This window comes from Oreochromis aureus, linkage group 1 (genome assembly GCF_013358895.1).
Source record: "Oreochromis aureus strain Israel breed Guangdong linkage group 1, ZZ_aureus, whole genome shotgun sequence".
Lineage (NCBI taxonomy): Eukaryota > Metazoa > Chordata > Actinopteri > Cichliformes > Cichlidae > Oreochromis > Oreochromis aureus.
The window spans coordinates 18,074,857-18,101,751 of NC_052942.1; the positions used below are offsets into that span (position 1 = coordinate 18,074,857).

General features: G+C 40.0%; 1 protein-coding gene across 1 annotated transcript in view; it reads left to right on the plus strand.

Annotated features, from left to right (window-relative positions):
- Positions 1-26,895, plus strand: part of gpc5a (glypican 5a) — a 140,449-nt gene that overhangs the window by 58,548 nt on the left and 55,006 nt on the right. The window contains exon 7 of the mRNA XM_031729608.2: positions 11,855-11,975. Coding sequence (XP_031585468.2) covers positions 11,855-11,975 — 121 coding nt within the window. The remainder of the gene's footprint in view (positions 1-11,854; positions 11,976-26,895) is intronic.

Below are 26,895 nucleotides of genomic sequence, written 5' to 3' on the forward strand. Positions count from 1 at the left end.
TTATTACCTTCCGTAAAAATCAAATATTTAAGAGGTGTTATAAAAGTTCACTCGCTGTTTGAGGACTCCTGATATCTATTTGGCATTAAAAGTGTGCACGATGCAGTTGCTCATAAGCACAAAGAGCCACTTAGCTTTACCGGGGAAAATTATCAGTGCAATATAACGCAAGCTTTACAACTCTAATAATGGATTGCTGTGAACGCTAGGTTGGTGTCGTTTTACCGCATCGTATTTTTTTTCTTCATTTCTGTAAATACGTGTAAAACACGTTACGAATGAGGCTCAGGAGTGAGGCTGGTGCACCAGGAGGCTGTGATGGCGACAATAAAAGGATCGCAAACAAGGAGGCACAATAAAAGTAAACATGTGGCAGTCAGTGTTCGCTAAGCAGCTGATTGACATCACCTGCATGCATGAAGTGCAGGTGCCTTAGTGCAATGTGTTACTGACTTTGGTATAACCATCTGTTAACATCAAAGTGCACTAATGGCGTTATATTGCTGCTAGGAGAACTGTTGAATCATTAAATTTGGGCATATACTTGACCCCTGGAGTAGTAGCATACGGTCTACTCCAGCAGCCTGCGCCGCGCTCCTTTTGTTCAGGGATCTCAGGGCTCGTTGCCACTTAAAGGTTGTGTATTATTATTTCCCTCAAGTACAGTGTGCTGCAAAATCATGAATGAATAAACAAACAAGTTAACACTGAGTAAAGAAAGAGTGCCTGTCATCCTAAGCTGTTGTGTCATTGTTAGAACCCACACTGGCACACAAACACAGCCACAATGGAAGTGCAGTCAGGTGTGTAACTCAATAAATGTAATTTTGTTTACACACACACACACCCACACACGCGCACGCACACACACGTACACACACACGACCCCTGACAATCCACCTTTATCACAAAAAAAATATGTGAATACATTCTTGAGGTTGAATAATTGCTACCTGCATTATAACCACTGACAGCATTCCTTCCAAGCCAGCAAGTTTTCAGGTCAAAAAAGAAAGATTTCTCATATTTTTCCCCATCAGGAAATGTGTTTTCGGGCAAGCGTGGCAGTCGCACAGTAAATGCTACACATAAACGGTGCAGAGTATCCGAACTAAGGTAACACACTCTGCCGGTTGCACAAGGCGTAAAACCACCTACCTCAAAAGGAGGACACGAGACATTAAAAGTGAAAGGTTGACAGTCCTGCAGAGCGCTGTAAGAAGGATCAAACTGGAGTTCTGATGAACAGAGCACATTTTAAGGCTGGAGGCTGATGCTGTCCAAGTTTAGGCCAATAAAAGACTTTGAGTTTTGGTTAAACATTCAAACATCCTTATGCTCCAAGTCAGTACTTAACTAAGACGATTTAATCCCGTTCTTTGTGTGATTCAATCAGTATGATGATAAAAACTTGCAAAGAAATAAAACAGGAAAAATAAGACATTTTACAGATTCAGTAAGAGCCTTTAACTTTGAAAATACAGGAGAGGGTTGCTTGGTGGCTTGCATTTGTGCACCAAATGTGCTCTAAAGCAGCTAAAATATATTGTACTCATGTGCAGTATATTACACACGAGCTAGTAACAAAGTGCTCACCTTTAAGCACTTTGTTACTTGGGGGAAAAATGTTCAAATTTCTTTAGTTGAATCTATGAAAACTGGCAGATAACACAGTTTGACTGGCATAAAATAGAATTTTTTGTGATTCCCAAGGCGCTGTTAGCCTAATCCTTTGCATAACACACCATGATGTGCAGTGTGTCATTAAAAAAACTTGAAAAAACTGAACAAGTGGAGGACAAAAGAAGAAGTGGCAGACATAAAAATCCATCTACAGCAGTGTCTGAAAGTCGTGTCCTTAAGAAATGGGGAGAAAAAAATCCAGCAAAGACCTGACACTGGACGTGAAAGATGCCTCTGGCCCTTCAGTTGATCCATCTGCTGTTCACTGAAGCCTCATCAGAAATGGTCTCAGTGGAAGGGTGGCTGTCAAGAAGCTGTTCCTCAAAAGGCTGAGGTATACCAAGATACACAAGAACTGGACTTAAAATCAGTGTCAACAGCTGAAGTGATGAATTTGAAATTTTTGGTTCAAAATGTCATCAATGTGTACAGAGGAGGTCAGGAGAGGTGTGTGAGTGTGCACGGCCATCTGCAGAGCACGGTGCAGGCTGTGTCATTGGTTTTTGGGCTGCATTTCAGTCGGTGGTGTTGGGGATTTTGTCAAAACTTGTAGAAGTACGAATGCAGAAAAATACTGACAGTTTGTGATCCACCATGCAGTACCATCTGGAAAACTTCTGATTGGTAACAGCTTCATATCTCTGCATGACAGGGAACCCTAAAAAGCATACCTGGATAGAAAAACATGCAATGAGACACTATCAGTAATGGATTGGGCTCCCCAGAGTCTTCACATCATTGAAGCAAGGTGGGATCATCCTGACAGAGAACAGAACAAAAGAGAGCCAACATCCAAAGAAGAGCTTTGAATGTCCTTCAAAAAGCCTGGAGAAATATCCCTGAAGAATATTTAAAGAAAGTACAAGAAAACGTACCTAAGAGAGTTCAGGCTGTGTTGAAGAGTGCTTTTGTTCTCATTTTCTCATCAGTAAAAGCCTGTGCATATGATATATGATATAGCTGTGTTTAAGCTTTCTTGCTGTAGCCATTATAGCAGACTAACCCTTCCTAGCTCTGACAAACAGAGCCAGTTTTAAGAACTCTAATAGTCACCTCACTGATGATTAAAAAAACAAACCCCGTATACAATCACAGAAAGGACAATTACCAGCATCAGCCATCAACCTCTGAACCGACACATCAAAAACACTGAAAGTATTTTGCGTGTTTTCCTGAGACTCTTGATCATTCGCTGCTTCCCTAAATTGGCACTCAGTCATCAAAAACTTTGAGAACTCCAGCTTTTATGTGTTTGCTCCGCTGCTGTTAGAGTGCACTTACACAGTCTGCCTTTTATTTTCTTTAGCCCTGGACAACTTTTTGTTTATAAATCCATAATTAATCTGTCTGTTCGTATGAGCAGTTTCCAGTATCCAAGAGCAGTGTAAGTACAGATTTCTGACACAAAATGCCCATTAACCACTGACTGACTACCAGACCATTTTAATTACCGCTGCCACATTGCTCAAACAGCTCTGTCTGGCTAATTCCATGGTGTCTCTCTGGCACAAGTCAATACAACTTCAAGGCTCAGGGCTTTCTAGTAATTGGAACAAACATGACAGTAGTGATGTTTGGAGCGAAATCTTTGCCTGAAGCACAGTTGACTGCTGTTGTATTATCCTCTTTGTCACAGTTCTCAGTAAAGGTACACAGTTACCAGATACACATACTGGCAAACCCCATAATCCCGATTATATTAATCCCTTCTGTCTGTCTGTGAAGGTTTTTGTCAATTAATTCATGAGTCAGTCAGAAATAAATGTGACATTCTTGCAGATATTTGAAAGATCTTGACTGACTGTATGCGTTCTGGAGCCTAAACCTGTTCCTGTGTTATGTAGGAGGTGTGGTAGTCTTGATGTAGTATTTAATTCTGCCTTATTTTCACATCGAGTCTGCTTTGTGGTAACGAGCAGATGTTTGTTCGAGGCGCAGCCTTCTTGTTGATTTTTATACATTAAACTGCATATGTTCCCTTGTTATGCCTGAAGTATTTTCTGTCCTGTTGAGCTTAAGTGGACAGGCTCCTTTGAAGTGCCGGGCTCCCCCAGATCTTCTCCACACTCGGCAATGAGCCAGAAGGACTTTTGTTCTCTTTGTGACAACTGAAAGGCAGGTATTGCCTTCTAGCCTACTAACTGCAGGCCTGCTTTGTTTCTCACTCAGCCAACCATGAACAGTGTGCGTGGTCTGCCTCCTTCGTCTCCTGGGATGCTGAACTACTCGCTCCATAACATTTTGATGAAAGTGCTCTCAGGAAAAAGACATTTCTGTGTTTTTACAGCCAGCTTGTTTTCTTTCATTTTTCCTTTTATCATTTTTGATTGTTGTTCACGGCGTAATGTTAAAAAACAAAGAGCACACGAGCTGTATAGATGGATGGACAGACGCTGGAAATTAGATTCAAATTCAAATGAACACTGATGGCTGTTTATCTTCTAATAGTTTTAAGCAGTCGTCTTATCATATGAGGGTAGGGGAAAAAAACAATCTGACAGCTTTTGCTTAAAATAACAAACGCTGTCTTATTTATCGCCGTTATATAAAATACAATCATATATTATATGATTTTAAGACGACGTCTGTGACTTCCCGTTATAAACACAGATGCTCAGCTGCAACCCGTGATTGATATCTCAGAGGCGTCAGAAGCATACTAATTGATCTAAAGTAGCTCGAGCAGCCTGTGACCTGCTAGTTAAACGATGAGTGTTTGGCAGTTATCGCCGAACTGCTTCCAGAAATCACAACAAGTGGAGTGCTGTGCCTCAGTCTGCAGCAATTTTTTGAAAAATGAATCTTAAAATGTAAATTAAGGACAAAAATAAATAAATAAAAGGAGTGCCATTCTGCATTATGGCATGAGGTAAAAAGAAAATGAACCAAATCTCTTGACCAATAGAAATACAGATCTACAGTGCATCCAGCAGCATATACAACAGAGTGACATTTAAGGCGTTACTACTCAGAATTTTCACTCAAGCCTACGGGTTAGTTCAACTATTTTGAGCTTTCTAGAGTGAATTTCAACTTAATATTAATGCCCCACTCACACTGGCCTACAGACTGGTAAACTGGAGAAAATGTCCATTCCCTGGCTGCGTGTTTGCTGGAGGTTCCTGAAAGTTTCAAAGTAAAACTTTTTACCTTTTCAAATGTGTTGATTGCTGCTAGGGATGGGAATTGATCACTTATTGATTTGATTCTTTACCGATTCTCACTGGGTTCTCATAGGCTCTGTTTTGAGAGCCACCACCATCTCTAAGCAGCGTATTAAAGGCATTACATCTGTGCAGATTAATTGCGTGCTGTGTGGTCAAATGTTTTTGTGCATGTTGGAGGCATCTCCCCCCTTTGTTGTGATCAGTGTTGGGGTTGTTACTCGAGAATGTATTTATTACACAGAACGCTTTTCTTTAAAGTATACTTAATGTATTAAGTACTTAATGTAATTAATGCACTATGTTACTTAATTACTCCCAGGAGAAAGTAATTTGCTATTCTACATGTTACATTATTTTTGCATGTGTCTGTAAAATGACCTGAAACCCGTGGTCTCATAATTATCAGTTGACAGTATAAAGGCTACAGTCCCACACACAACACAAATCCTATCCTAATGAGGACACACATATGATCTTTCTCTTTGGATTTAGGTATGAACACAAAGCCGACGGCACAAAGCAAAGATGAAAACCCACGCAGAGGCTTTAACGGCTTTAAAATAGGTAGAAACAGAGGCTCCAGCCTGACTGCTCATCAGTTTGTTACCTGGCTGCTGGGCTCGGGTCGACATTCACTCAGCTTTAACATCACTCTGGGTTTGTGGCTAGCTTAGCGTTAGCATGCTGTCTGTGCAGGTGCTTGCGAAGAGCCGAAGTTGGGTTAGCAGCACGATGCAGCCGTTTTTGTCTTCACCACCACTTTACCACTCTCGTCCTTTTGTGCAATAAAAATAAAGTCCATATCCACGCTGTAGACTGTGCTGCTATTTTCCTCCTCCAACACATGAACTGAAATCAGATGATTGTAGCACACGCTATAATTGTAGCACACGCTATAATCGATCCCGATTATAGAGCCAATAATCGGAATCGACAGGCAGGCTGACAAAAAAATTCCAGGGAAATGAACTACTGGGTTCTTGATTCCCATCCTTAGCTGCAGCGCTAAACAACAATTCTTACTTTAAGTTTACATGTCTGGTTTGTGCCACACCTTTTTTAAAGTTTCAGTACCTCTTAGCCTTATAAATGTGTTCAAGAAGAAAACAACTATTTGCACTTAACAAAAAAGCAAGATTAAAGTTTAAATAAAAAACTACAAAAGAAAAAATTGATACATTTTCATAAAGATTAATTTGAATCCAGGACATTTGGGATTCAAGTCATCAGGGCTACCATACTGAGTGTAAACTTCCAGCAGTGACGGATAAATCTGGTAATGCGATGATTTGGGGCTCCATGAGTGCAAAAGGTGATTGCAGATGACATTTATAGATGCCTTTTGGTTATACCAGAATACTGGCTGATGTCACCCAGTCTTGAGAAGCCTGGAAGGAGAAGAATATTACAGCTATGACCTGGCCAAGTATATTGCCTGAACTTATTTCCAGTAAACATCATTGAAGTTTTTTAAAGCGTCACAAACCTTCCTGCAAAATCTCCTTCCATGCCAAAGTGAAGGCATTAAATTAGTCTTAACATGAGATATAGATTTGAAGAGTTTCATTGAAAGGTCTACACTATTCCCTGGGACCTGCATTTTTAATATAGTAAATGGAAATAGTTTTTAGCAAATGCATTAGTCCTAAAGTAACCAGTAATGTGTTCTTCACCGAATCTTCATTAAGCTGTGGGAAGAAATATCCCCTAAGAAAAAAAATGCATGTTCTTTAAAATATGGCTACATTCAGCCAAATTCTCATCCAGTTTTTTGTCACAGTCTTAATCAAAGGACAAAAAGGACCAAAATATGGGACATGGATTGCACAAAAGGAACGCATCAAATCACACACGGCGGCTTTTATCTGTTGTACGCAAGGTATTGCAGTGCACTGTGCTGCTGATGTCTGGAGAAGAGTCATGCTCCTCCTGTGCTGTGATCAGAGTAAATTACTTTGACGTACCTATCCTACTCTGTCCTGAAGTCAAGGAACAAAGCAAAAGAGGCCTGAGATTGCTTTGTTCTGGATGTGAATGTTTTGCACCTACAGTACAGTGTAGTTGAATGGGACAGGAATGGGAACCACGAATAGAATGATTGAAATTTTCAATCTAACCCTGAACAGCAGGGCGAGCAGAGATGAGATGCAAACCAAGCGTCCCTTTGGGGAGAGTGATATGGATTATAGGATCCTGCTGCTGGTCTACAGAGACACAGGCAATCGCTCAGCTGTTTGATATCCTCTTGCAGGTTGTGCTACGGTGTGCTTTTTTTCTTTTTACTCACCCTGAAGAATATATGATGGCTATGATCAATGTTTTTATCTCTGACACTTTTTAAGGAGCACACCTCTTATATTCTGGTGTTGCAACCTCCCGAGAGCCTTTGTGTTGCATTGCCAGCCGTGCAGCGTGTTACAAGAGATTGCATGCGTTTCAGGTTATGGATCCCAGTGGCATAATGAAATACATTTCTTAGTGAATGCTAGATGAGTTGACTCTGTGAGTATGTGTGTGTCTATGTATGGACATCCACTTTATATGAGAATCCATATTTAACTACGCCCCAATTCAAGGATGTATGCAGATTTTTCCTTCGTGTTTTCTTATGCAGAAATGTAGCTGTCACATTTTCATTGGGTGGACGTGAGCACAGATGGCTCTGATGTAATCTCTTCAATATGCAGTCAATCAGAAAGAGGGAAAAAGACAGTATTATAGGTAATGAAGGGGGGATTTTATGAGATTATCAAAGGCTACAAGTGCACGTGGACCTAGTAATCTTTCTTTAATACTGACTTTATTTTTTTAACTTTACTTGTGGACCTTTCACGGTAGGGCAGACCCAACAAGGACTTTTGTTCTTTCCACTTCCTACACACAATTTCAATCTCTGCAGGTGTGTCCAGGGATTAAACAAAGCTGGAAGCAGGCGGATCATAGTTATAGTGTACAAGGTTCAGCTGCAGCTATAGTCCCAAAGCATGAAGCTCCAGCCAATGCATACAGCGCTGAGCTAACACAGCACTGCAGTTATTAGATTTACAGTAGACGGATACATAAAATAGTTTTGGCCCATGACGGCTCGTACCGGCTCCTAGTGGAAGAGAAGGATTGAAGGATGGATGGACAAGAGTGTGTCAACATGCAATATAAAATAATGAAAATGTGATATATTAAATAGCTTTAAGAAGTCTAACTAATAAAAAAAACCCAAACAAACTTTAAAACCAAGTGGAAACTTTTAGTAAATTGTTAGTTGTCTTTCTACTCGCAGTTTGGTTCTATGTTTTAAAAATGTGACGATACATTGTCACATGACTTCCTTTACTTATGTCACTGTTACATTTTTGATACTGTTGAAGTTTTTTTTTTTTTCTTTTTTAAATGCCGCTGATGGCTGATGGACACCGAAGCGTCTGCGTAGCTCCCACGTGGATTTATCACAGCAGCTCCTACAAAGACACCAACATCACATGTGAACCCCAGTGAGGTGACTGTGCTCTCTCAGGCTGCCCACAGAGGAGTGCGCTGCTGGTTATAGATATTTAATTTCGCAGGAGTAAATTTAGCACAACAATTTAGATGTATTTATTTTTTTTGCTTTTAGAGCCATTTGGTAAAAAAACAAAGGTCTCAAAGTGCTGGATCCCATTATTGTAAAACAGCCCTGTGCTTCTGAATGACTTTTTTTTTTTCAAAAGATGATGTCAAGTACCCGGAGCAAAAATCAATTTTTGTTGTGGTTCATAGTAAAAATTGTGAGCACGCAGACAACAAAAGCTGGAAGAGCTGTTTTAAAAGGAATCAATTTTATCCACGTGCAAAAGGTGTTTGCTGATGAGTTCGTGTCAAACACTGCTCGCCTCCCGATTAGACTGTTTGCCCGATAGCTTATTTATGCATCGGTAATTACATGGTGTGCAAGGAGTGCTGACAATGACCGCCCTACCAAAATCCCCTTTATTTATATCACGTCATCCTTTGCATGAGGAGCAATATGATTCTTCTAACTTTTGATATTATAATTTATTCTTAAGAGATTAATGACAGGAGGTGTGCATGATGGAGAATCTTTGAGGTTCATTTTGTTATTTGAACTGTCTTAATAGCTCTATTGTCCACATATTTTAAATGCTGACTTTGATATTTCTTTGTAAGCTGCTGTCAGAAGACAGACAGCAGATGGACAGGAGAGAGACTACATGAAGACAAGAAAGAATACAGTAACAAAAAAATACGTTGATAATGTAATTAGAATGATAACAGTGTTTAAAAGTAAAGAAGGGGCACGGATTGGCCGGCATTTCTTCCCAAACTAATTACATTTAGAGGCTCTGATTTGCAGGTAATTAATCTTAAAATTGCTTCTTGACTAAATTTGAATTGTGTCGTCACCTTTGCATTTGAATAACTAAGGCCTTCTTTCTTTAAAAAAAATGTATTTTTTTGTGACCTTGGGTTTCTTGATGATCACACCCAGCTGGAGTTTGCTGCCACCTCAGCAGCATGCTTGCGTCTTCTGCTTTATTTTTAACTCTCGAGCACTGAAGTTCAAAGCGATCGCCCGGGTCGGCACCTCGTTCTGTGTCGGATGACAAGCTCAAAGAGCTCAGCAATTGTTCAGCAATGACTGACTTTACCTTGATCTACCGGTTTGACTGAATGATACACTGTAAATTGAGATGTGAGTGAATTGTGTCCAGTCAGAGGCATTACAGCTGACAGACTGCAGTCAGGCTAAAGAATGAGGAGTCCTTGAGGTAAACTGAAGCCTATTACCAAGCTATGACAACAATGAACGGCTTTAAAACAAGGGCCGATGTTGTATGCTGAACAGCTATATTGCTACATATTAGTTTCATTTCTAAGAGGATTCATACAGGCTATAGTTTTCATAAACCGTAAATGCGATAGCCGCTTAGATACATACGAGCATCTGTACAAACGTGCAGTGAATTATGTTTTCTTCCATACCACAAATCCCTCTTTAACCTCAGGGTATGGCTGCAAAGTAATTCTACCGTCACCTTAGTGTGAATTCAGAATATTTATCACCTTTTAGTATTACTTGCCATTAGAAGACAAGATAATATTAGAATTTTCTTTCAGTGTGAAAGTTTCTGCTGTTACTGCTGACAGTACTTTTTGATACTTTCTTTAATTAAACTTTAAGTACCAATGTTACAATGTGTGAAAAAAAAGCAAGCAACAAATTTTCCTTCAGCTCTGTCACTATAAAGCAACACTTGTGGTTGCTAGTAGAACTGTAAAATGTGCTTAAATTAAACGTGAAAATACCTGATGGAGAAAGTGACACATTTCCCTGATATATATTGACTTTTTATTACTACATTTTTATTGCATTTTATAAGTCAATAAAGGAATATTTTCCAACTACTTATGAAGATAAATAGAATGTGAAGTTTTTGCTTGTCTTATTTGATTAGTCTTTGTATGCTATGCTGTAGATTTCTTTTCTCTGCTGCAGTAACTGTTAAAACTAGGCAGTGTGCAAAAGTCTTTAACGTTTTGAGCTCATTTCTTCATATTTTGCTGGGAAAATGGGAAGTCGGTGCATATATTAATTGAAATGTGCATGGAAATACAGTAAATAAGGAAAAAACTGAGTTTGTTCAATTCTAACAAGCTGGGAAGTCAATATTTGGTGTGACCACATTTATTCTTCAACACAGCCTGAACTCTCTTAGGTAAGCTTTCTTGTAATTTCTTCAAGTAGTCTTCAGGAATACTTCTCCAGGCTTCTTGAAGGACATTCAAAGCACTTATTTGGATGTTGGCTGCCTTCTCTGTCAAGATGATCCCACCCTGCTTCAACAATGTCAGCATCCCATCTGAGAGGCCAATCAATGAGTGATGATGCTTAACAATGAAGCTGTTGCTAATCAGACGCTTTCCAGATGGTATTTCATGGTGGATCACAGTCTAATGGTACTTTTCTGTGTTCATAATCATTTTTGACAATATTCCCAACACCACTGGCTGAAATGCAGCTCCAAACCATTTACAGTGGAGGCTCTGACATGATTTTATACACTCACAGTTGGACCTCTCCTCTCCTCCTCTGTACATATTGATGACGATTTAAAGCAAACATTTCAAATGTGGATTCATTACTCCATCAGACCTGTTGTCACTGGTTTTCAGGTCAGTTCTTGTGTAATTTGGCACACCTCAGCCTTTTCTCCCTGTTTCCCTTCCTTAAGAATGGCTTCTTGACAGCCATCCTTCCACTGAGACCATTTCTGATGAGGCTTCAGTGAACAGTAGATGGATCAGCTGAAGGATCATCTCCCATGCCCCGTGTCAGGTCTTTGCTGGATTTTGTTTTATTCCTTAGAAACATGACTTTCAGACACTGCTCGTCTGCTGTAGATAGAGTGTTTTTTTTAAGGCTTGCCTCTTCTTTTGTCCTCCACTTGTCCAGCTTTTTTAAAGACACCATGCTGGGATTTTCAGCCAAGTTTTCAAGTTTCAGCTAACAGCTGAAAACTGTTATTTTTTGCAAAAAATACTGTTTTATTCAAACTGTGTCATCTTTCCCATTTTTTGTAGATTTATTAAAGAAATTGGAAGAAATTATACGCTAATAACAAAGTGCCTAAAGACACAAATTAAAATAGATTTCTTCCTAGAACTAGTTCTCACAACCACTTAAAAAAATCAAAGAAAGCAAAATATAAAGAAATGAGAGGTGGCTCAAGACTTTTACATAACACTGCAGATCATCAGATGTCATTATGAGCTGCATGTTTCTTGTGAGACGTGGTGACGTCTGTAAATCGGCTGATGAAAATGTGTGAAATTGTTTCAATATGTTGGACATTATGCAAGACATGTAAATGCTGCACAGGTAAAAAGTGCTATAAAAACTATATGATATGAATTATCTGTGAAATGTACCTCACTGGTATTATTTAAAATGACTGGAAGGCATCTGAATATACTTACAGACCCTCTGTCCTCTGTTCTTGTGTTCACAGCTACACTCTCCGTGTGGTCGGAAACGGAATCAAAGCTCAGATCGCCAACCCCGAAGTCAAAGTGAAAGGAGCTGACCCCGTCATAAATCAGATCATTGACAAGCTCAAGCACATCAATCAGGTGAGAGCCGCTCGTGCTTTGTACATATTTACACAGGATTTTATGATTTCATCATTAAATGGGTCTCTCCCTTCCTTTAAAGTCGACATCCCCACCCCTCGCTCTGTCAGACATATGGGAACTGCCTCCTGAGGCAATCTGGTAATTCTCTGTGCTTCTTGGCACCTTTATGAGACATTACGGTAGGCGTCCTTTGTTAGCTGCTCGTAAAGCTGAAGGCCTCTACCTTTGATTCTCAACAAATTAATTCATTTATATCATCCTTCATATTACCGGTAAGCACTGGCTTATTGAAAACTATTCTCAAATGCAAAATCATTTCTAGGCAATGAATGGGAAAAAAAATCAATCATTACACGTTTAGAAACCCATTTGATCCGCTTTGTGTGTCCTTATATTTACACAATTCTTTTTCTGCTCTTTGTCAAAATCAATGTAGCTTTTCTATCACCCCCTCTGCTTTTATGCACGTTTGTGCTGCTGTGGCTCCTTTCAGTGCTGTTTATCTCTGACGATGATGAGATTAGAACAGTTTACGGGAGCACTCTCTCTTCTGCAGCTCCAATAACAGCTGCCATAGCTTCCCTTTGGGTTGTTCCACTGCAGCAGCGGCAGCTTCACATGTCTGTTGCTTTGGTTTCCCAAGTGGCAGGCTGAAGGCCAGGTCATCTCTCTTGACCTCATGCTGGCACCCCCTCTCTGACTAATTCACACCATCTGTGGGATGTCAGAACACATAAATCTATATCATAACCATTTGAGAGTCCCTGATCTGCCTCGTTGACATTCACCATGTATTTATTTTTTGGTGTGTGCCTTTTTGCTGCTGGCATCTTAAATGTTCTTCTTTATGTGACCTTGTGGTTCTGTGAATGTTTTATTTAATGGAGAAAGACTCAGAAATTGTTTTTCTGCTGCCAAGTAAGTATGAAACGGATGATCAGCGGCTGAGCCTATATTATGCAGTCATTCATAATCCGCTGAGTTAATGTAACTTGAAATCCTATATGTAGTACACTCGGCTATTTTAGCACACTTTTTTGTTTTTTTGTCAGTCTGCTGTCTTAGACTCAGCCAGAATTAAAAACCAAACGATGATCAGCGTTTTGCTCATTGAATCCTCTGTATCTCTGTCAGTTTGCAAGATTGATCTTCAGTAATATCATCAGCTTCATGACATATAGCTAAAGATTTGTGTCTAACGGTGGCGCATTTGTATAATGAAATCTTTATTTCATCAGCCACTCTCATTAAGATTGTCTCTCGGGTGTCTGTTTTACAAGCGAGACCTAAGGATGAGAAGCATTCATAAGAAAACGATTAGCAAACGGAACAACAACACGATAAACAGAAACATTGGCGACAGTTGCAAGAATCATGCTGTACTTTTGACTTTGCAAAAACACACTGCTTAAATCTGCAGTAAATTGTTTTGGTCATTTGACTCCGTTAAAAGTCAATTAAAAGTCAGAAAGAGTCTTAAAAATAGCCAGAATTAAGCATACTCTAACAGATCTGCATGTAGGAGTCATTTGAGCTAAGCACATTTAATCTTCAAATATGTTCATGTTTGAAATGTTGCAGAAATTTTTGGCTCTCTGTGCAGTGCATAAAAAAATGGCATACATGTAGTTTGACACCGAGGCAGCACGGTGGTCAGTATTGCTGCGTAATAAGAAGGTCCTGGGTTCGAATCTGCAGTTAGTGAGGTTAAGTGGTGATTCTAAATTGCCCATAGGTGCGAGTGTGAGTGTTGTTTTTCTCTTTGTGTGTTAGGTTCCAGCCCCTCCCTGCGACCCTGAATTGGATAAGTGGAAGAGAATGAATAGATAGTAAGACAACCTAAATAGACCTTAAGGGATCTCTAATTAAGGGACTTGATCACCTTTTGAAATCAATATACTCGGCAGCATAAATCTCTCATTGTAAAGAGGCTAAAGTGAAAGCAGGACCGATGGTAGCCATGTGGTTCTGCAGTACTTTGATCGATACAAACAGTTATGTCTGCAATTTTTTTGCACTGTGCAGAAAGCCAAAAATTTTCAGCAGCATTTCAAATATGAGTATATTTGAGGATTTGCTGTTTAGCTGCTTCAGATGACTCCTACATGTAGATCTAATTCGTTAGTTTACGTTTAATTTTGATTGTTTTTAGAGTCTTACTGACTTTTAATTGACTGGTAATTTAGTCGCTGGCAGCTTCCCTAATTAAGCCAATGAGTTGCCATCTTTCCCAGTTTTAGCTTCTACTGCGTGTGCATAAATACCTACATGTTACATCACTGCTATGTTACCTAAGAGCAGGAAATCTGTGTGAATTCAGTTGGTCTTACAGCATGTCGCGTTGTTTAAACAGGCTTTTTGCACTGCCATTTGGAGGTCTGTGCTGCTGCTCACTTTTCCCCCGGCCTTCCATGCAACCTTGTGAAAGTGCTGGGTGTTGTTTAAGAGGGTCTTCACTGCTGTGCTCAGGTTTTACCCCCAACTTACATATATAAGGAGAGGTGGCCCCAGAACAGAGCCATACTGCCTAGACTACTTTATATTTGGCAGTTTATAAACTGACCATAACTGCAGTTCAGGCCTGCCCGAAAGTCAAGTGAACCCTAACAACTGCACAGCTGATAACTGCTGATAATGCACATAGGCTTGTGGATCAGCTGATACCATTCTGTGCATCCAGCTGGCGAGTCTTATATGTTACTTATTTAAGCTGCTGAAAAACTACTTACCTTCCTGTGCAAGCTGCTTTGAAACCCACCTCCACCCTAGATCCTTTTTAGAGTTATGCCTGTTTTTGTTGATGCCTGCTGTATTCTTTGCTTTAGGGGTGTTTTTGCTGCTGTGCTGTCTACTTCAGGTTTTGTATGTGCATATGGAAGGGAAAGTTGTGCTCTTCAGTCTCTTTCAGTTTGATCAAGACAGAACTGAAGTAGTGCTGGCTGGATTGATATTTAAAGACGTTGATTAATCAACTAATTTTTGCTGAGTCTATTAATTGTTATTAATGCTATCTAAGTTTAAATGTTGATTTCTATTTAAAGTACTAAAAAGATGCTTTATAGTGTGATTGATTTATAAAAATTAAATTGATTTTTATGCTTTTCCCTGTGAAATATACCAATGACTAATTGTTCAGTTTGTTTATATGGTGAAAAATGCTGGTTCTCTTTAGTTTCTTCCTCGTCTCTTTTCTCCTTTTTCTTCAAGTGTCACTTGTATTCTTCCTTATGCCGCGTTTTAAAAAGGAGAAAGTCTGTGACCTCATTTGTGGCATCACAAACAGTGATAAAAAGTGACACTTGGGCACAACACTGACATGTAGCTCATTATCACATTACTCTCTCATCTGATAATCAAATTTTTGGCGTGTGAAGAAACTTACTGAGGTACATCTGATTTTCAGGAAATGCACACAATGTGAGGTGTCATTTCAGAGTCACAGTTTTTTTTTCTTTTGTTTTTGAATAATAATCTGTCTTTGTACGATCTTACATTTCAGACAAAATCTCTGGAACAATAAAAATGAGAGTTCTGTGAAAAGTTAGTTATTTCAATTATATTTGAATTTCTAACGTGCCAGTGTTGGAATAAACTAAATTCGGTGGCTGCTGGCTGTTTTTAAACAAAGCCAGTTGTTAAATTACTGAAATAAATATATTTACAGAACTTACTCAATAAAATTAGCGTGAACGTTGATCAATTTGAATCCAAAGCAGCTTTGCAACATGCAGTGATGATGTACAGTGAGTAATGTCCAAAGCGAGGGTGTCAAACATAAGGTCCAGGGACCAGAAGCAGCCTGGCACAGACTCCAATCTGCCTTTGGAAAATATGACAGGGAGCATAAATAATTCATACTATAGCACAGTAATTAAAAAACAGATAAGCTATTAAATAACAGAAAAGTTCCTGTTCTCTCACTATGACAATATAAGCTTCTGGTTTTTTTTTTTTGTTTTTTACAATGGATCCAAAAAAAGGGACATTTTCTGTGAATTTACCGAAACTTTCTGTTTATAATTACAGGACAGTCTGGGCAATGAGCCATGTGATTTTTTTTTTCTGTAATTTTACACATTTTTTAAAATTTAAGCCCAAAGAGTCGTGCTGACAGATTTCTTTCTTTTACCGTAGCAGAGTTTCTATATCACATGGAAAATCTAAGACAATTAAGCTGTCTCAGAGATTAAATGTGCATTTTAACAGGGGAGTTAAACTGCACATTTGAAAGGGGAGTTTCAGTGGTCTGGCCCACTTAAGATCAAAGTGGGCTGTATGTGGCTCTTCATATGAAAGAAACCATCTATGTCCACTGTGAACGACCATCTTTGAAGAAAGGCGATGGTTTACCACACCAACTGTCTGCCATCTATAATCCAGTTTTGAGATTCCTTCCCAGACGCCTTAACGCCCACTCACATCCTGGGCCATCTGACCTCAGTAAATCACATGATAGGGTAGGGCTAGTTTCACAGTGGGTTAACTCGAAACCTTTGCTGATTGTGACCTACAGCCGTTTTCATACCTTGGCTCGGGTGATTAGGTAGAGGATCAATAGGGGGTCCATGTCCACTCAAACAGAGTTTAAATCTTGGACTCTCCATTATTTGACCCTAGAACTGAAGAAGCTTCTCGGATGAGAGGTGAAACGTCTTCAAGCAACTTAAAGAAGTCCAGACGCTTTTCTTTCCAAGCTCCTTAGACCTCTTGATATGAAATGAATTTGACATCTCTAGTCTGAAGCTTAAAAAATACATTGTGAGATTGCAGTTAGTTTTGCGTACAGAGTTAGGCACCATTGCAGCATCCTGGTAAAACAATTTTTTTTAGCATGCACAAGCGGTATCCACTGCTCTCATCAGCTGTCACAAAGAGGCATTGAGGTGTGCAGTTCACGGTTTTGAATGAAATGCTTTAGAGCTATTGGATGGCTTCTCTTAAAATGTGTTTTAAAGTTTTGTGTCCTCCTCAGTAAGGACATATGTAAAAACACATATTGGGCCATGTTTGCAAGTTTATGGTGCAAATGAAATGTAAGCAGCTCGCCTCATGTGTAAACATCTGGGATACTTTAAAATATGCATCTACCGCGTGACCTGTATGAGACAGACCGCTGAAAAACGTGTTGACACATCGCAGCCTACTTCAGATCTGCGGGTCAGCGTGAGTCTGATGAACATCATTTGTGCAATAAAATGTTCAGACAACTCTGCCCACAAACGTGTTTCTTGGAACAAAGCTTCCTTTACTCGCTCAGGTGTTTCAAGAATATCGACGCTGACTACACAGCACATAAATGTTAGCAAATCACAGATGGCACCGAGTCCCAGGGAGTATGAATAGTACCCAGATAAAATGCCAGACGATAAAAGTTTTTCTGTTAATTAAACAGAGTTAAACACAGACGCCTTTTTGTGTTTGCTGCTAATAATATCATTTTCGCTATAAAGCAAATAGTCTTCCACTAAAGTGTGAAAACAAATGCTGTTATCGTGATCAGCAAAAATTTTCGTGACATTAATTAGTTTGCTCGTTTGGCTAAGCGGACCATAAACTAAAGTCTGATTGCGAACGTGGAAGGATACAGAGGGGAAAGTGCGTTTGTGACTTTCTCCAAAAATGTACATATTTGAACAGATAAAGCAGAAGTAATACAGAAAGCAAAAGACGCCTCTTGATCAGGCTCTTGGAGACATCAGTCTCCAGTAATTCAGGACAAACTTGGCGACGTCGCGTTCCAGCTTTGAAATTGTGCTGCCAGTTTCCCCTTTACTTTTGCTTCCTAAAGTCAATTTTAAATTGGCCAATTCTAGATGTTCCACAAGTGTCTGGTTGACTGTGATGGCTGTTCAATAAGCAGTTTTATGTGGAAAGGAGAGCCCTCGACAGTCTGATTTTTGTAGTTAAAACCTACTCGTGTTTAAATACAACATTTGCCCTTCTGCACACGCTCTGTTCGCCAAGTCTTCGTGGTGTGTGCCAGCACAGCCTCCGGCACATGCAGACGAAATAAAAATACAGATTCTGTGCTGATGCAGCAGGGTAAATGCTGACCCCTGCCTATTCGTGTGTAGTCACGATAGGAACCATCTACATCAGTCCTGTTTTTAGATTTTTATCGGGCTTTGTTTCAATGAATTCAAGATATAAGTAAATGAACCAAAAAACAAGAAGAAAAAACTGCACCGACACATTTAGTAAAAGTTAAACTGAGTCAGACTAATTCTCAATGGAAGTGCTTTATTATTGCTTTATATTAGTTAAAAATAATAACATATCACTGCCTATGCTTTCTCCTTACTGCTTTCCTGTATGTAGAGATTTCAGTAGCTACAGTACAGACAATATTCAGACTGTTTTTCACAACGTATTGCATCACTGTGATTTACTACTGAAAAGATCTTGAAAAATAGAAATGCCAACATTGTTGTTCAAATAGTGATTGCAGCAAAACACGATGTGTATAAAAACTAACAATGGCAAGCGACTGAACAGCCATTCAGATCATCTAAACCAGCTTTCTGACTGCAGAAGCTTTAAACACCTTGAAAATACAGTTAGCACATATCTTGGCTGTAACCTCTTTTTTTTTTTTAACTTGGTGCTACAAATCTTATGTTAGATGAGGTTGGATTTCATTATTCATGACAAGAGAGAAGCTTCTAGAGAGTTTATTCTAACTCAAACTATGACATTTTCAAATCTATCCAAATAGCGACAGAAGACCAAAAGGTCTCAAAAGTGTCCAGACTTGAATATCAGTCTCCAAATATAGATTTTGATTTATACCTTTACTCCTCCCTTTTCTTCAAAGCAGGGATTTCATGGGGACTTTTTTGTTTTTTTACCCCTCAGCTGTAAGAGGTTCATGGGGAATTGTGGTTATCCCGCCAGGGGTTTGGGTGGGTGGCGTGGACATCCAAGATTTTGAATACAATAACCCGAGAATGGGGTGGCAGAGGATTTCCAAATGACACCATCAACTAAAAATCTTAGACCAGTGGCGTCCTCAAGGCCTCAAGGTCAAGGTCAGAGGTCGAATTTTCTGAAAATCAACGTAGGATTTTGAAATTCATCAAATACTCAAAATCTACTAAAAATCTCACATGAGTTTGAATCTCAGGTCAAATTTTCCAATAATCACCTTGGATACCACAGGTGGATCTACTAGGAGGCTAAGGGTAGCACTGGCAGCTGCCAGTATTTTATTTTACACGGTTAGTGCAGCAGGGAATCCATCAGTACAAACCAGTGTGATGCAAAAAAGGGGCAGAATCGGTTAATAATCCATTTGAGAGCAGAACTTCAGTGGAGATGCACATACAAGGTAATATGGATGTAAGGTGGTCAGTTAGATACATAAAGGATTTAGCTAGCAAAATCAGTTAATAACTAATCTATCAGAGTACATTCTACCTGCAGCACCCACCACAGCCTGTAATTTATTCTACCAGCCAAGCTAATTGATATTTTTTACACAATAATTCCAGTAATCAGCAGAATTAAAAACCTGTTGTCAAGCATGCTTTTTCAGATATTTAACTGACAGACATGTTTTTCAGTGTTTTTCCTTCATGTTCAGCAGTGTGGGTGTTGCAGTGCTTTTTAAAAAAGGAAAGAAAATACTCAGTTAGTCAATCTATGGCACAGCCACTTCAGTCAACTTTGCTTTTTAGTTTTATCAAAGTCCTTCTGGAAGTAAGCCTTGCCACTCAACACCTATCTTGGAAATGCCTCTGGGCACTTACTTCAGGCTAACGAGACCAGGCCCCTAAATGAATGAGGAAGTAAAGCATTACTGGAGTTTCAGTGTTGACTGGGCTGTAAAATCTGCTTGTATAGAATTACAAGTTCAGTCTCAAGGGAAAAAAATAGTTTGGAGACTTTTCCCCAAAAGCCTTTTTTATTCTTACATGTTATCCTTCTGCTTTGCATTTGCAAAGCTTTATTTATGGCTTGATTCGGCGTGCATGTCATCTCACCAGAGCACTTGAAAGAAACCTTACCTTTATTCCTCATAGTACCTATATCATTAATACAGAAACCATCCATTACACAGTTAAACATCAGCCCTGCGCTTGCATCAGGGCCACATGTTTCCCACTTTGGGTGTTGTAAAGCACATTATTGAATTTTTGCCATAAATTTCCCCTACTGTGTCTCCGCTTTCAGGATGAGAACTTGCGGAAATGAGCTGTCTTTTATGTTTTCAGGGAAACTCTCTTGTTAGGGAGGCTGGCTGATACAAATGTTCAGACAATCACACTTAAAATGTTGAGCTCGGACTTTCTGAAGCAGCAAATTTGTAAGAGAGCAAAATGGCATCTTAAGGGCTTGTGCTTTTACTTCTGAGAAAGGAGAAATATGGAAACTGTGTGTGTTTTCGTTGTAGTCGGCAATGGAGGAAGGTAAAACTTTACAAATGATCTTGTATCTAAGAACTTTAAATTATACATCTGGCACGATTCATCTAGCAGCTTGTGCATTCACAATCCTTCAGTCTAGTTATTATCATCTGGCTGGGACTTGATTTGCAAATAGTTCTGATTGGCATGTCATTAGCTGCTGAAGTGCGGCACAAGTGTCAGCCAGAGTGTATGACCTGAATTGCCATCAGGCATTCATTTTAAACTGTCAGATTTTATTTCTCTACCATTTCATGTGCTGATCGCCTATGTTATGAGGCATGCAGCATGGTTTTACACACCAGGGAGTGCTAAGAAGTGGCTGTGATTCACAGCCAGTGTGGCTTTTTAAAAAGGAGACTTGGTCCTGGGAAGGATATTTGGGTTCATATTTCAAATTCAGTCACTTTTAAATGCTGATCCTGAATTTCTGTGTGTGTTTGTGTGTTGAGGGATGAGTCTGTGACCAGCAGAAACATCAATTATTTATTGCAGTGTACACACGAGTGGCTGTGTGCACATCTGCATATCCACTACATAAAACAGCATTATGCAAATCATTATAGTGGGGGTTAACTTAATATGATGAAACTTGTCTTCAAGTATGCACATGTGCAGGTAAATCCCGGAATCTCTTTTCTAGAGAAAGAAGGAAGTGTACACTGAAATACGGATAAAGGCAAAAGGTGGCATTCTATTATCTTTAAAGACGCTGCTGTTGGGCATTTGTATGAGGATAAGAGTGATGTAGCCATGCAAATGTTGATTTTCATGTTTTCAATCTACATATCAGAAATGTTTTCATTCATCTGCCCCTGACCTTGACTAACCAGAGCACAGAAGCTTCTCCGAGTTTTGGGACCAAATGGAAATATATCATTACTATTCTGCACCCGAGACCGCAGAAAACACAAAACGGCAATGCATCTATTGACAAATTCATCATACAATCTGAGTGTACAAACTCTAGATTTCATCATCTTGCTCATCAGCAGCTCTTTCCTATGAATTATTTGTGGGCTCCTCTCCTTCCTTGCCTGTCCTCTCCTCTTGATGTGGTAAAACCCATCAAGAATCTATAAGTAGGCTCTGTCCCTGTGTCTCTCAATCAAAATCAGGGGCAAGCAGCTCCTCACCCACTCTGCCGGCTGAATTATTTACCAGCCATTGATGTGGTGGTTGACCAGCAGTTTTGCTTGTGAATTATTCATATCGTCTCTCCTCTTAGTCCAAAGGATTAACACTGTGAATATATTCACATTTTATTTGTTGTGCTCCTGAACGCGTATAGCAAAATGCAGCATCTGAAAGTCCGGTTTGGGATTAAACCCAATCTTATTTATTACCATTATCCTCAAGTCTCAAGATGATTTTTTTTAACACAACACATCCACTTAATTCCTGTTGCAGCTTAGGAGGGAGTGTGTAAAGTCATAAATGTCATTACTGTGCAAGTGTGTCTTAATTAGAGAAAAATCCCAGAACCTGCAGGATAATGATTTTTTTTTTAACCCACACAAGGTGTTTAAAACATTCAAAGACAAATCCGGCTAAGCTGCCTACCCACAGATAAGTTTATCTTAAGTGAATGTATGTGATTATAGTTTAAGCAACAGCAGCATAATCCTCTTTGTGCACTTGGACATAGGTTGTGAAATTCAAGTTCTGCAGCACAGCAAAGTCCTCCAAAATCACACATGAATAATTCATGCTTTTTAATTTGAATTCACGTTCATGCCAAATTTTAAGAGCCACCTCTCAATCGCGTTTGCGTGTAGTTGATTTGGTTTGTGGAGGAGCGCGTTCTGCAAATACAGTGTTCATTTCAAATATAGTGACCTAATGCTGTCAGCTACAGTAACAGTGCTTATCCTTAGTATTTCATTAAAGCTGAACTGTTTTCTATAACAGATGTGAACTTTTAGAACAGCTACTTATGACTGCAGGGACATTGCAAGTAACTGGACAATTTATTAGGTACGCCTTGTTCACATTTAATACTTCACCATGCAGATTCATTTTGTTTTCTGGCAAATTCCTATCCTACCATCTGAATGTTGCAGCAGGAATCAAGACTCTTCAGTCCAAGCAACATTTTCCCAATCTTCTGTTATCCAATTTTGGTGCGCATGTGTAAACTGAAGCCTCAGTTTCCTGTTCTTACCTGACAGGAGTGGTAGCCGGTGTCATCTCCTGCTGCTGTAGCCAACCTGCTTCAAGTTTCGACGTGTTGTGTTCTCAGAAATTATTTTCTGTACATACCTTGATTGTAATGAGTGGTTATTTGGGATATTGTTGCCTCTCTGACTGTCTGGCCATTCTTCTCTGATGTCTGAGACCACAGAACTGCAGCTAACTGGATATTTTCTCTTTTTTGGATCGTTCTCTGTAAAGTCTTGAGATGGTTGTGTATGAAAATCCCAGCAGAGCAGCAGTTTCTGAATTACTCCTGCTTGGCACCAAGAGCCATGTCGCATTCCAAGTCGCTTAAATCCCCTTTGTTACATATTCCTAAATGTACTTTAGAGTGTCATCTTGTTCATGCCTACATGAAGTGAATCGCTGTCATGTGATTGGCTGATTAGATATTTGTGTTTAAAGGTGGTTAAACAGGTGTACCTAACAAAGTGGCTAAATAAAGCGACTTAATAAATAAATAAATAATGCATTATCATTTTTGGCAGCAGTGTCTTTTTTTTTAAAGTTGACTCATAGGAGAGCTTAACTTGAATGATAATATTCACTTTGTAGTCTAATATCTGCTCTGACCACTCAATCGCTGACCCGCTGCCTCTTTGTCGCTGATGCACTTGCTCTGCATAAACACACTGTCAGCGCCGCTGCTGACGAGAGGGAGATGGGCGATGACAGCGAGTGTCTCGGGAGCCGACTCGCACACTGACACTTTTTTTCTCCCCCCTGCTCTGACTGGCAAAAATGATCATTGTAAGATCTCTTCCTCCACCCTCTATTTACAGATAGCAGAACATGTTCAAAGGGAATACTAATGAGCTTAAAAATCTGCACAGGGCTTGATTCATTGCTTGGATGTCTGAAGGTGTGATTCATGTTGCCATATGACACCCTGCACCTCTTTAGGAAATGTACCCTGTACACGAGCGGCGATCCGGCGATGAAATGCTTTTAGTTGTCTGTGACAGTTTACCTGAAACTTTGAATTCTTTGGCAGTGTTTTTGGGGAGTGCTTGTACTTTGGTCTGTGAAATGCAGACTGAGTGGTTGTGTAGGCAGGATAAATATAGTGATAATGCCCTAACATTTACAAGATGCTGTAACATGGCAGTCACCTCTTTCCATTACTGTAGATGCAGCTAAAGTGCGTGCCTTAATGGTGCGAGGTCACAAATTGGAGTTGACAGCTGAGTGAAAATTGACAGCATCGCGGTGACATTTTCTGCTGTCTGCGTAGCGCTCGCTGAAACCATGGTTTCGCGTTTTAAAGACGGCGCAGGTCAAACAAATGAAGCTGCAGCCAGAGTTTAATTAGTTCTTATTTTTTATTTGCTTCAATTGCTTCAGTCACATTTACTCCAAAGGCAGATGCCAAACAATACCCGTCTTAATAAAACCTCACTTTGTGCCCCCCCTCGATGCCAGATAGTATAACTGAGTGATACTTCAGAAAATGCAAATGAAACTCTGAGCTGCATGCTTTACGTAGTGTTTTAGTTTATGTATGTGTGCTTTTTTTTTTTTTTTTTTAGCTTTTTTTAGGGGTGTTTGTGGGAAGTATTCATTATTCTCACTACCTGTAGGGAGAAACTGTCTTTGAAATAGCTGCTGCTTGATTTAATGCTTCGGTAGCGTTTTCCAGATGGCAGGAGGGAGAAAAGTGTGTGGGCTGGTTGACTGGTGTCCTTGATGATGCTTTGGGCTTTCCTTATGCAGCAGGTGATGAAGATATCATAAGCCCATCGTAAGTGTGTGCCAGATTTTTTTTACGATTTTTTTTCAGGCAGGCTTCACTGTGTTTAGCAGCAGTTTTCAGTCCTGTCCAGTTGAAACTGCCAACATATATAGTGCGATGTAGCCAGTCAGAGTACGGCGCAGTGATGAAAGGTAAGCCAAGGCTCGGTTCCCATGCCAACTCGTTTAAGTCACCTTACGACTTCGAGTCTTTGTTGTGATTTTCTGAGCTGGTGGAGGAAGCAGCTGGCGTTATGACGAAGTTTGTGATGTGCACTGTGGTGAGTGTGGAACTTAATGCAATACATCAGGCGGCCAGGACTGTTTTAAGGGCGTGGAGTGGACGATGCTAAACACACCGAAATGTATGTGTGCACAGTGCTGTGTTAAAGTCTTGGGCCATCTGTCCTTCCTTTAGATTATGCTATGAAACTGGGAATAGGTACAGCACTTTACATGTATACAAATACAGTATATAAGGCAAAAATGGAGTCTGTACAACTGCAATGAGCTTGAGTATCAATATTTGCTATGACCAACTTTATTCTGAACTCTTTTATGCAAGCTTTCCTGTAATTTCTTGACATAGTTTTCAGTTCTTCACACTTCTGGAAGGACATTGAAATGTCTTCCTCGGATGTTGGCTGCCTGTTGTTCCATGACCAAGCTTCCACTGCGTTTTACAGATGCCTGAACACACTCACTGCATGAGACCTGTGGCCGCCGATTTTCAGTCGAGTTCTTGTGCCTTTTCTCCCTGTTTCCCTTCCTTAAGAATGACTTGCACCCTTTCACTGAGGCCATTTCTGATGAGGCTTCAGTGAACAGTAGACGGACAGCTGAAGGGCCAAATGTGTCTCTCAGGTCCTGTGTCAGGTCTTTGCTGGATTTTCTCTCTGTTTTCATCTTCTGTAGATAGACTTTTGGCCAAGTTTTCAGCTCTTTGTCAATCACGATATGGTAAAGCTGTGTTATTCTTGGAATTTTTATAGATTCGACTAAAGAAAGGGGAACAAATGATGTGTTTTTGTGGCAGGCTGCTAGTAACAAAGTGCCTAAAGATCCAATTTAAAATGGGCTCTTTGGTAAGTTTGCTGTTCTGTGTCGACACAATACTGTTTTATCTGTTGCGCCTTCTTTTTTCTTCGAATGATACATGGGTCATTGTTAAGTGGCTTAAAAACAACCATTCCTCTGAAAATGGTCACGTACAAGGACTGGACTAAAAATAAGTAAAAAAGCAGCCAATCTCCAAAAAACGAAACAAAAAAACAAACCTTTGAAAGACCTTCAGGATGTCTGCAGAAGTATTCCTCAGACCACGTTAAAGAAATCAGAAGATTGTCTAGCCTTTGGATCCTTGGCACACTCCTGTAATACTCTATATTTACATTATTATTAAATATATTATTAAAACCACTGATATGAAGTTATTAATAGTCATCGCTATCATGTTGTTATAGTTGGGAAATCTTGTTTCATGTGGCTGTTACTTTGACACGCACTACCCGCAAAGACATCTATGATTCTCCACCCAATAAGCACGCCCTCGATGGCAAGCACCACCTCCCGTCTCCTCAGCAGGAAACTGAACCACCACTCAACAGTTAAAGGACACAAAGTGTGTCCGAGGCAGTGACCCAGTCTTCATGCTCCCCATAGCCCAAGCACCCGTGGGATATACTGGGGCAAATCCTTTCCATGGAGGCTCCACCTGGCAACCCACAGGACCCAAAGAATCCTCTGCTAATATGGTACCAGACACCATGGGACACCCCGGGACACCCCTGGACTCCCCGGGCCCCAGCTGCATTTTTTTTTGCAGAATAAGTAAAAATAAGAGGCACCTAAACAAGCCCTTCATCATCTTTTGAGGCTGTACACCCTCAGTTTCGTTCTGTGCCTCTTCTTCTTCAATGAGAAGGAAGCATAGAAAGTTCTTCCCACCAGAGATGTGAGCGGAGGAGTGGAAGCAACAGACAAATGAGGCACCCTTGCTTCTGAGCTGTCATTTCAAAAGCAATGTGACAGCAATGTGACATGTAGCGCAGCTGTATCCTGTGTTTATTGTTTTGTCGCAGCCTACTGCTGTATTTTATCTCCGATGTCAGATAAGCATAACAGTGTTCATGACACTTGTAGATCCAGGCCTGCTTTTAATCAAATGCACAATGTGCCTCAGTGCGACACGAATGTACAGATGTCGTGCACCTTTTGAAAAATTACACAAACGTGGAAAGGCAAAAAGATCATGAAGTAGACCCTAAATAACTGAAATGACTTAAAAGGAAATATTTATTGATAACCTCGTCTTCCTGCCCCTATTTGGATGTCCCATCTGTGTGTCACATGCCTTCTTCAGATAAGCGGTTTACATTTGTGAAGCATTCAGCTGTCCATCCTCGATCACAGCTCCCGCAGCAGGCCTCTGCTCTCCTTGCTCTTTTCTCCTCCAGATGCATTTTTAGGTATTGAGACATCCTTCGAGGTGGTGCACTCAGATTGGTTTCCGGTTCACAGGGCTCATCGCTTTGGGGAAATGGGTGAGAAAATTTGGAGCCTTTCCCAGCTGACATAGGGCCAGA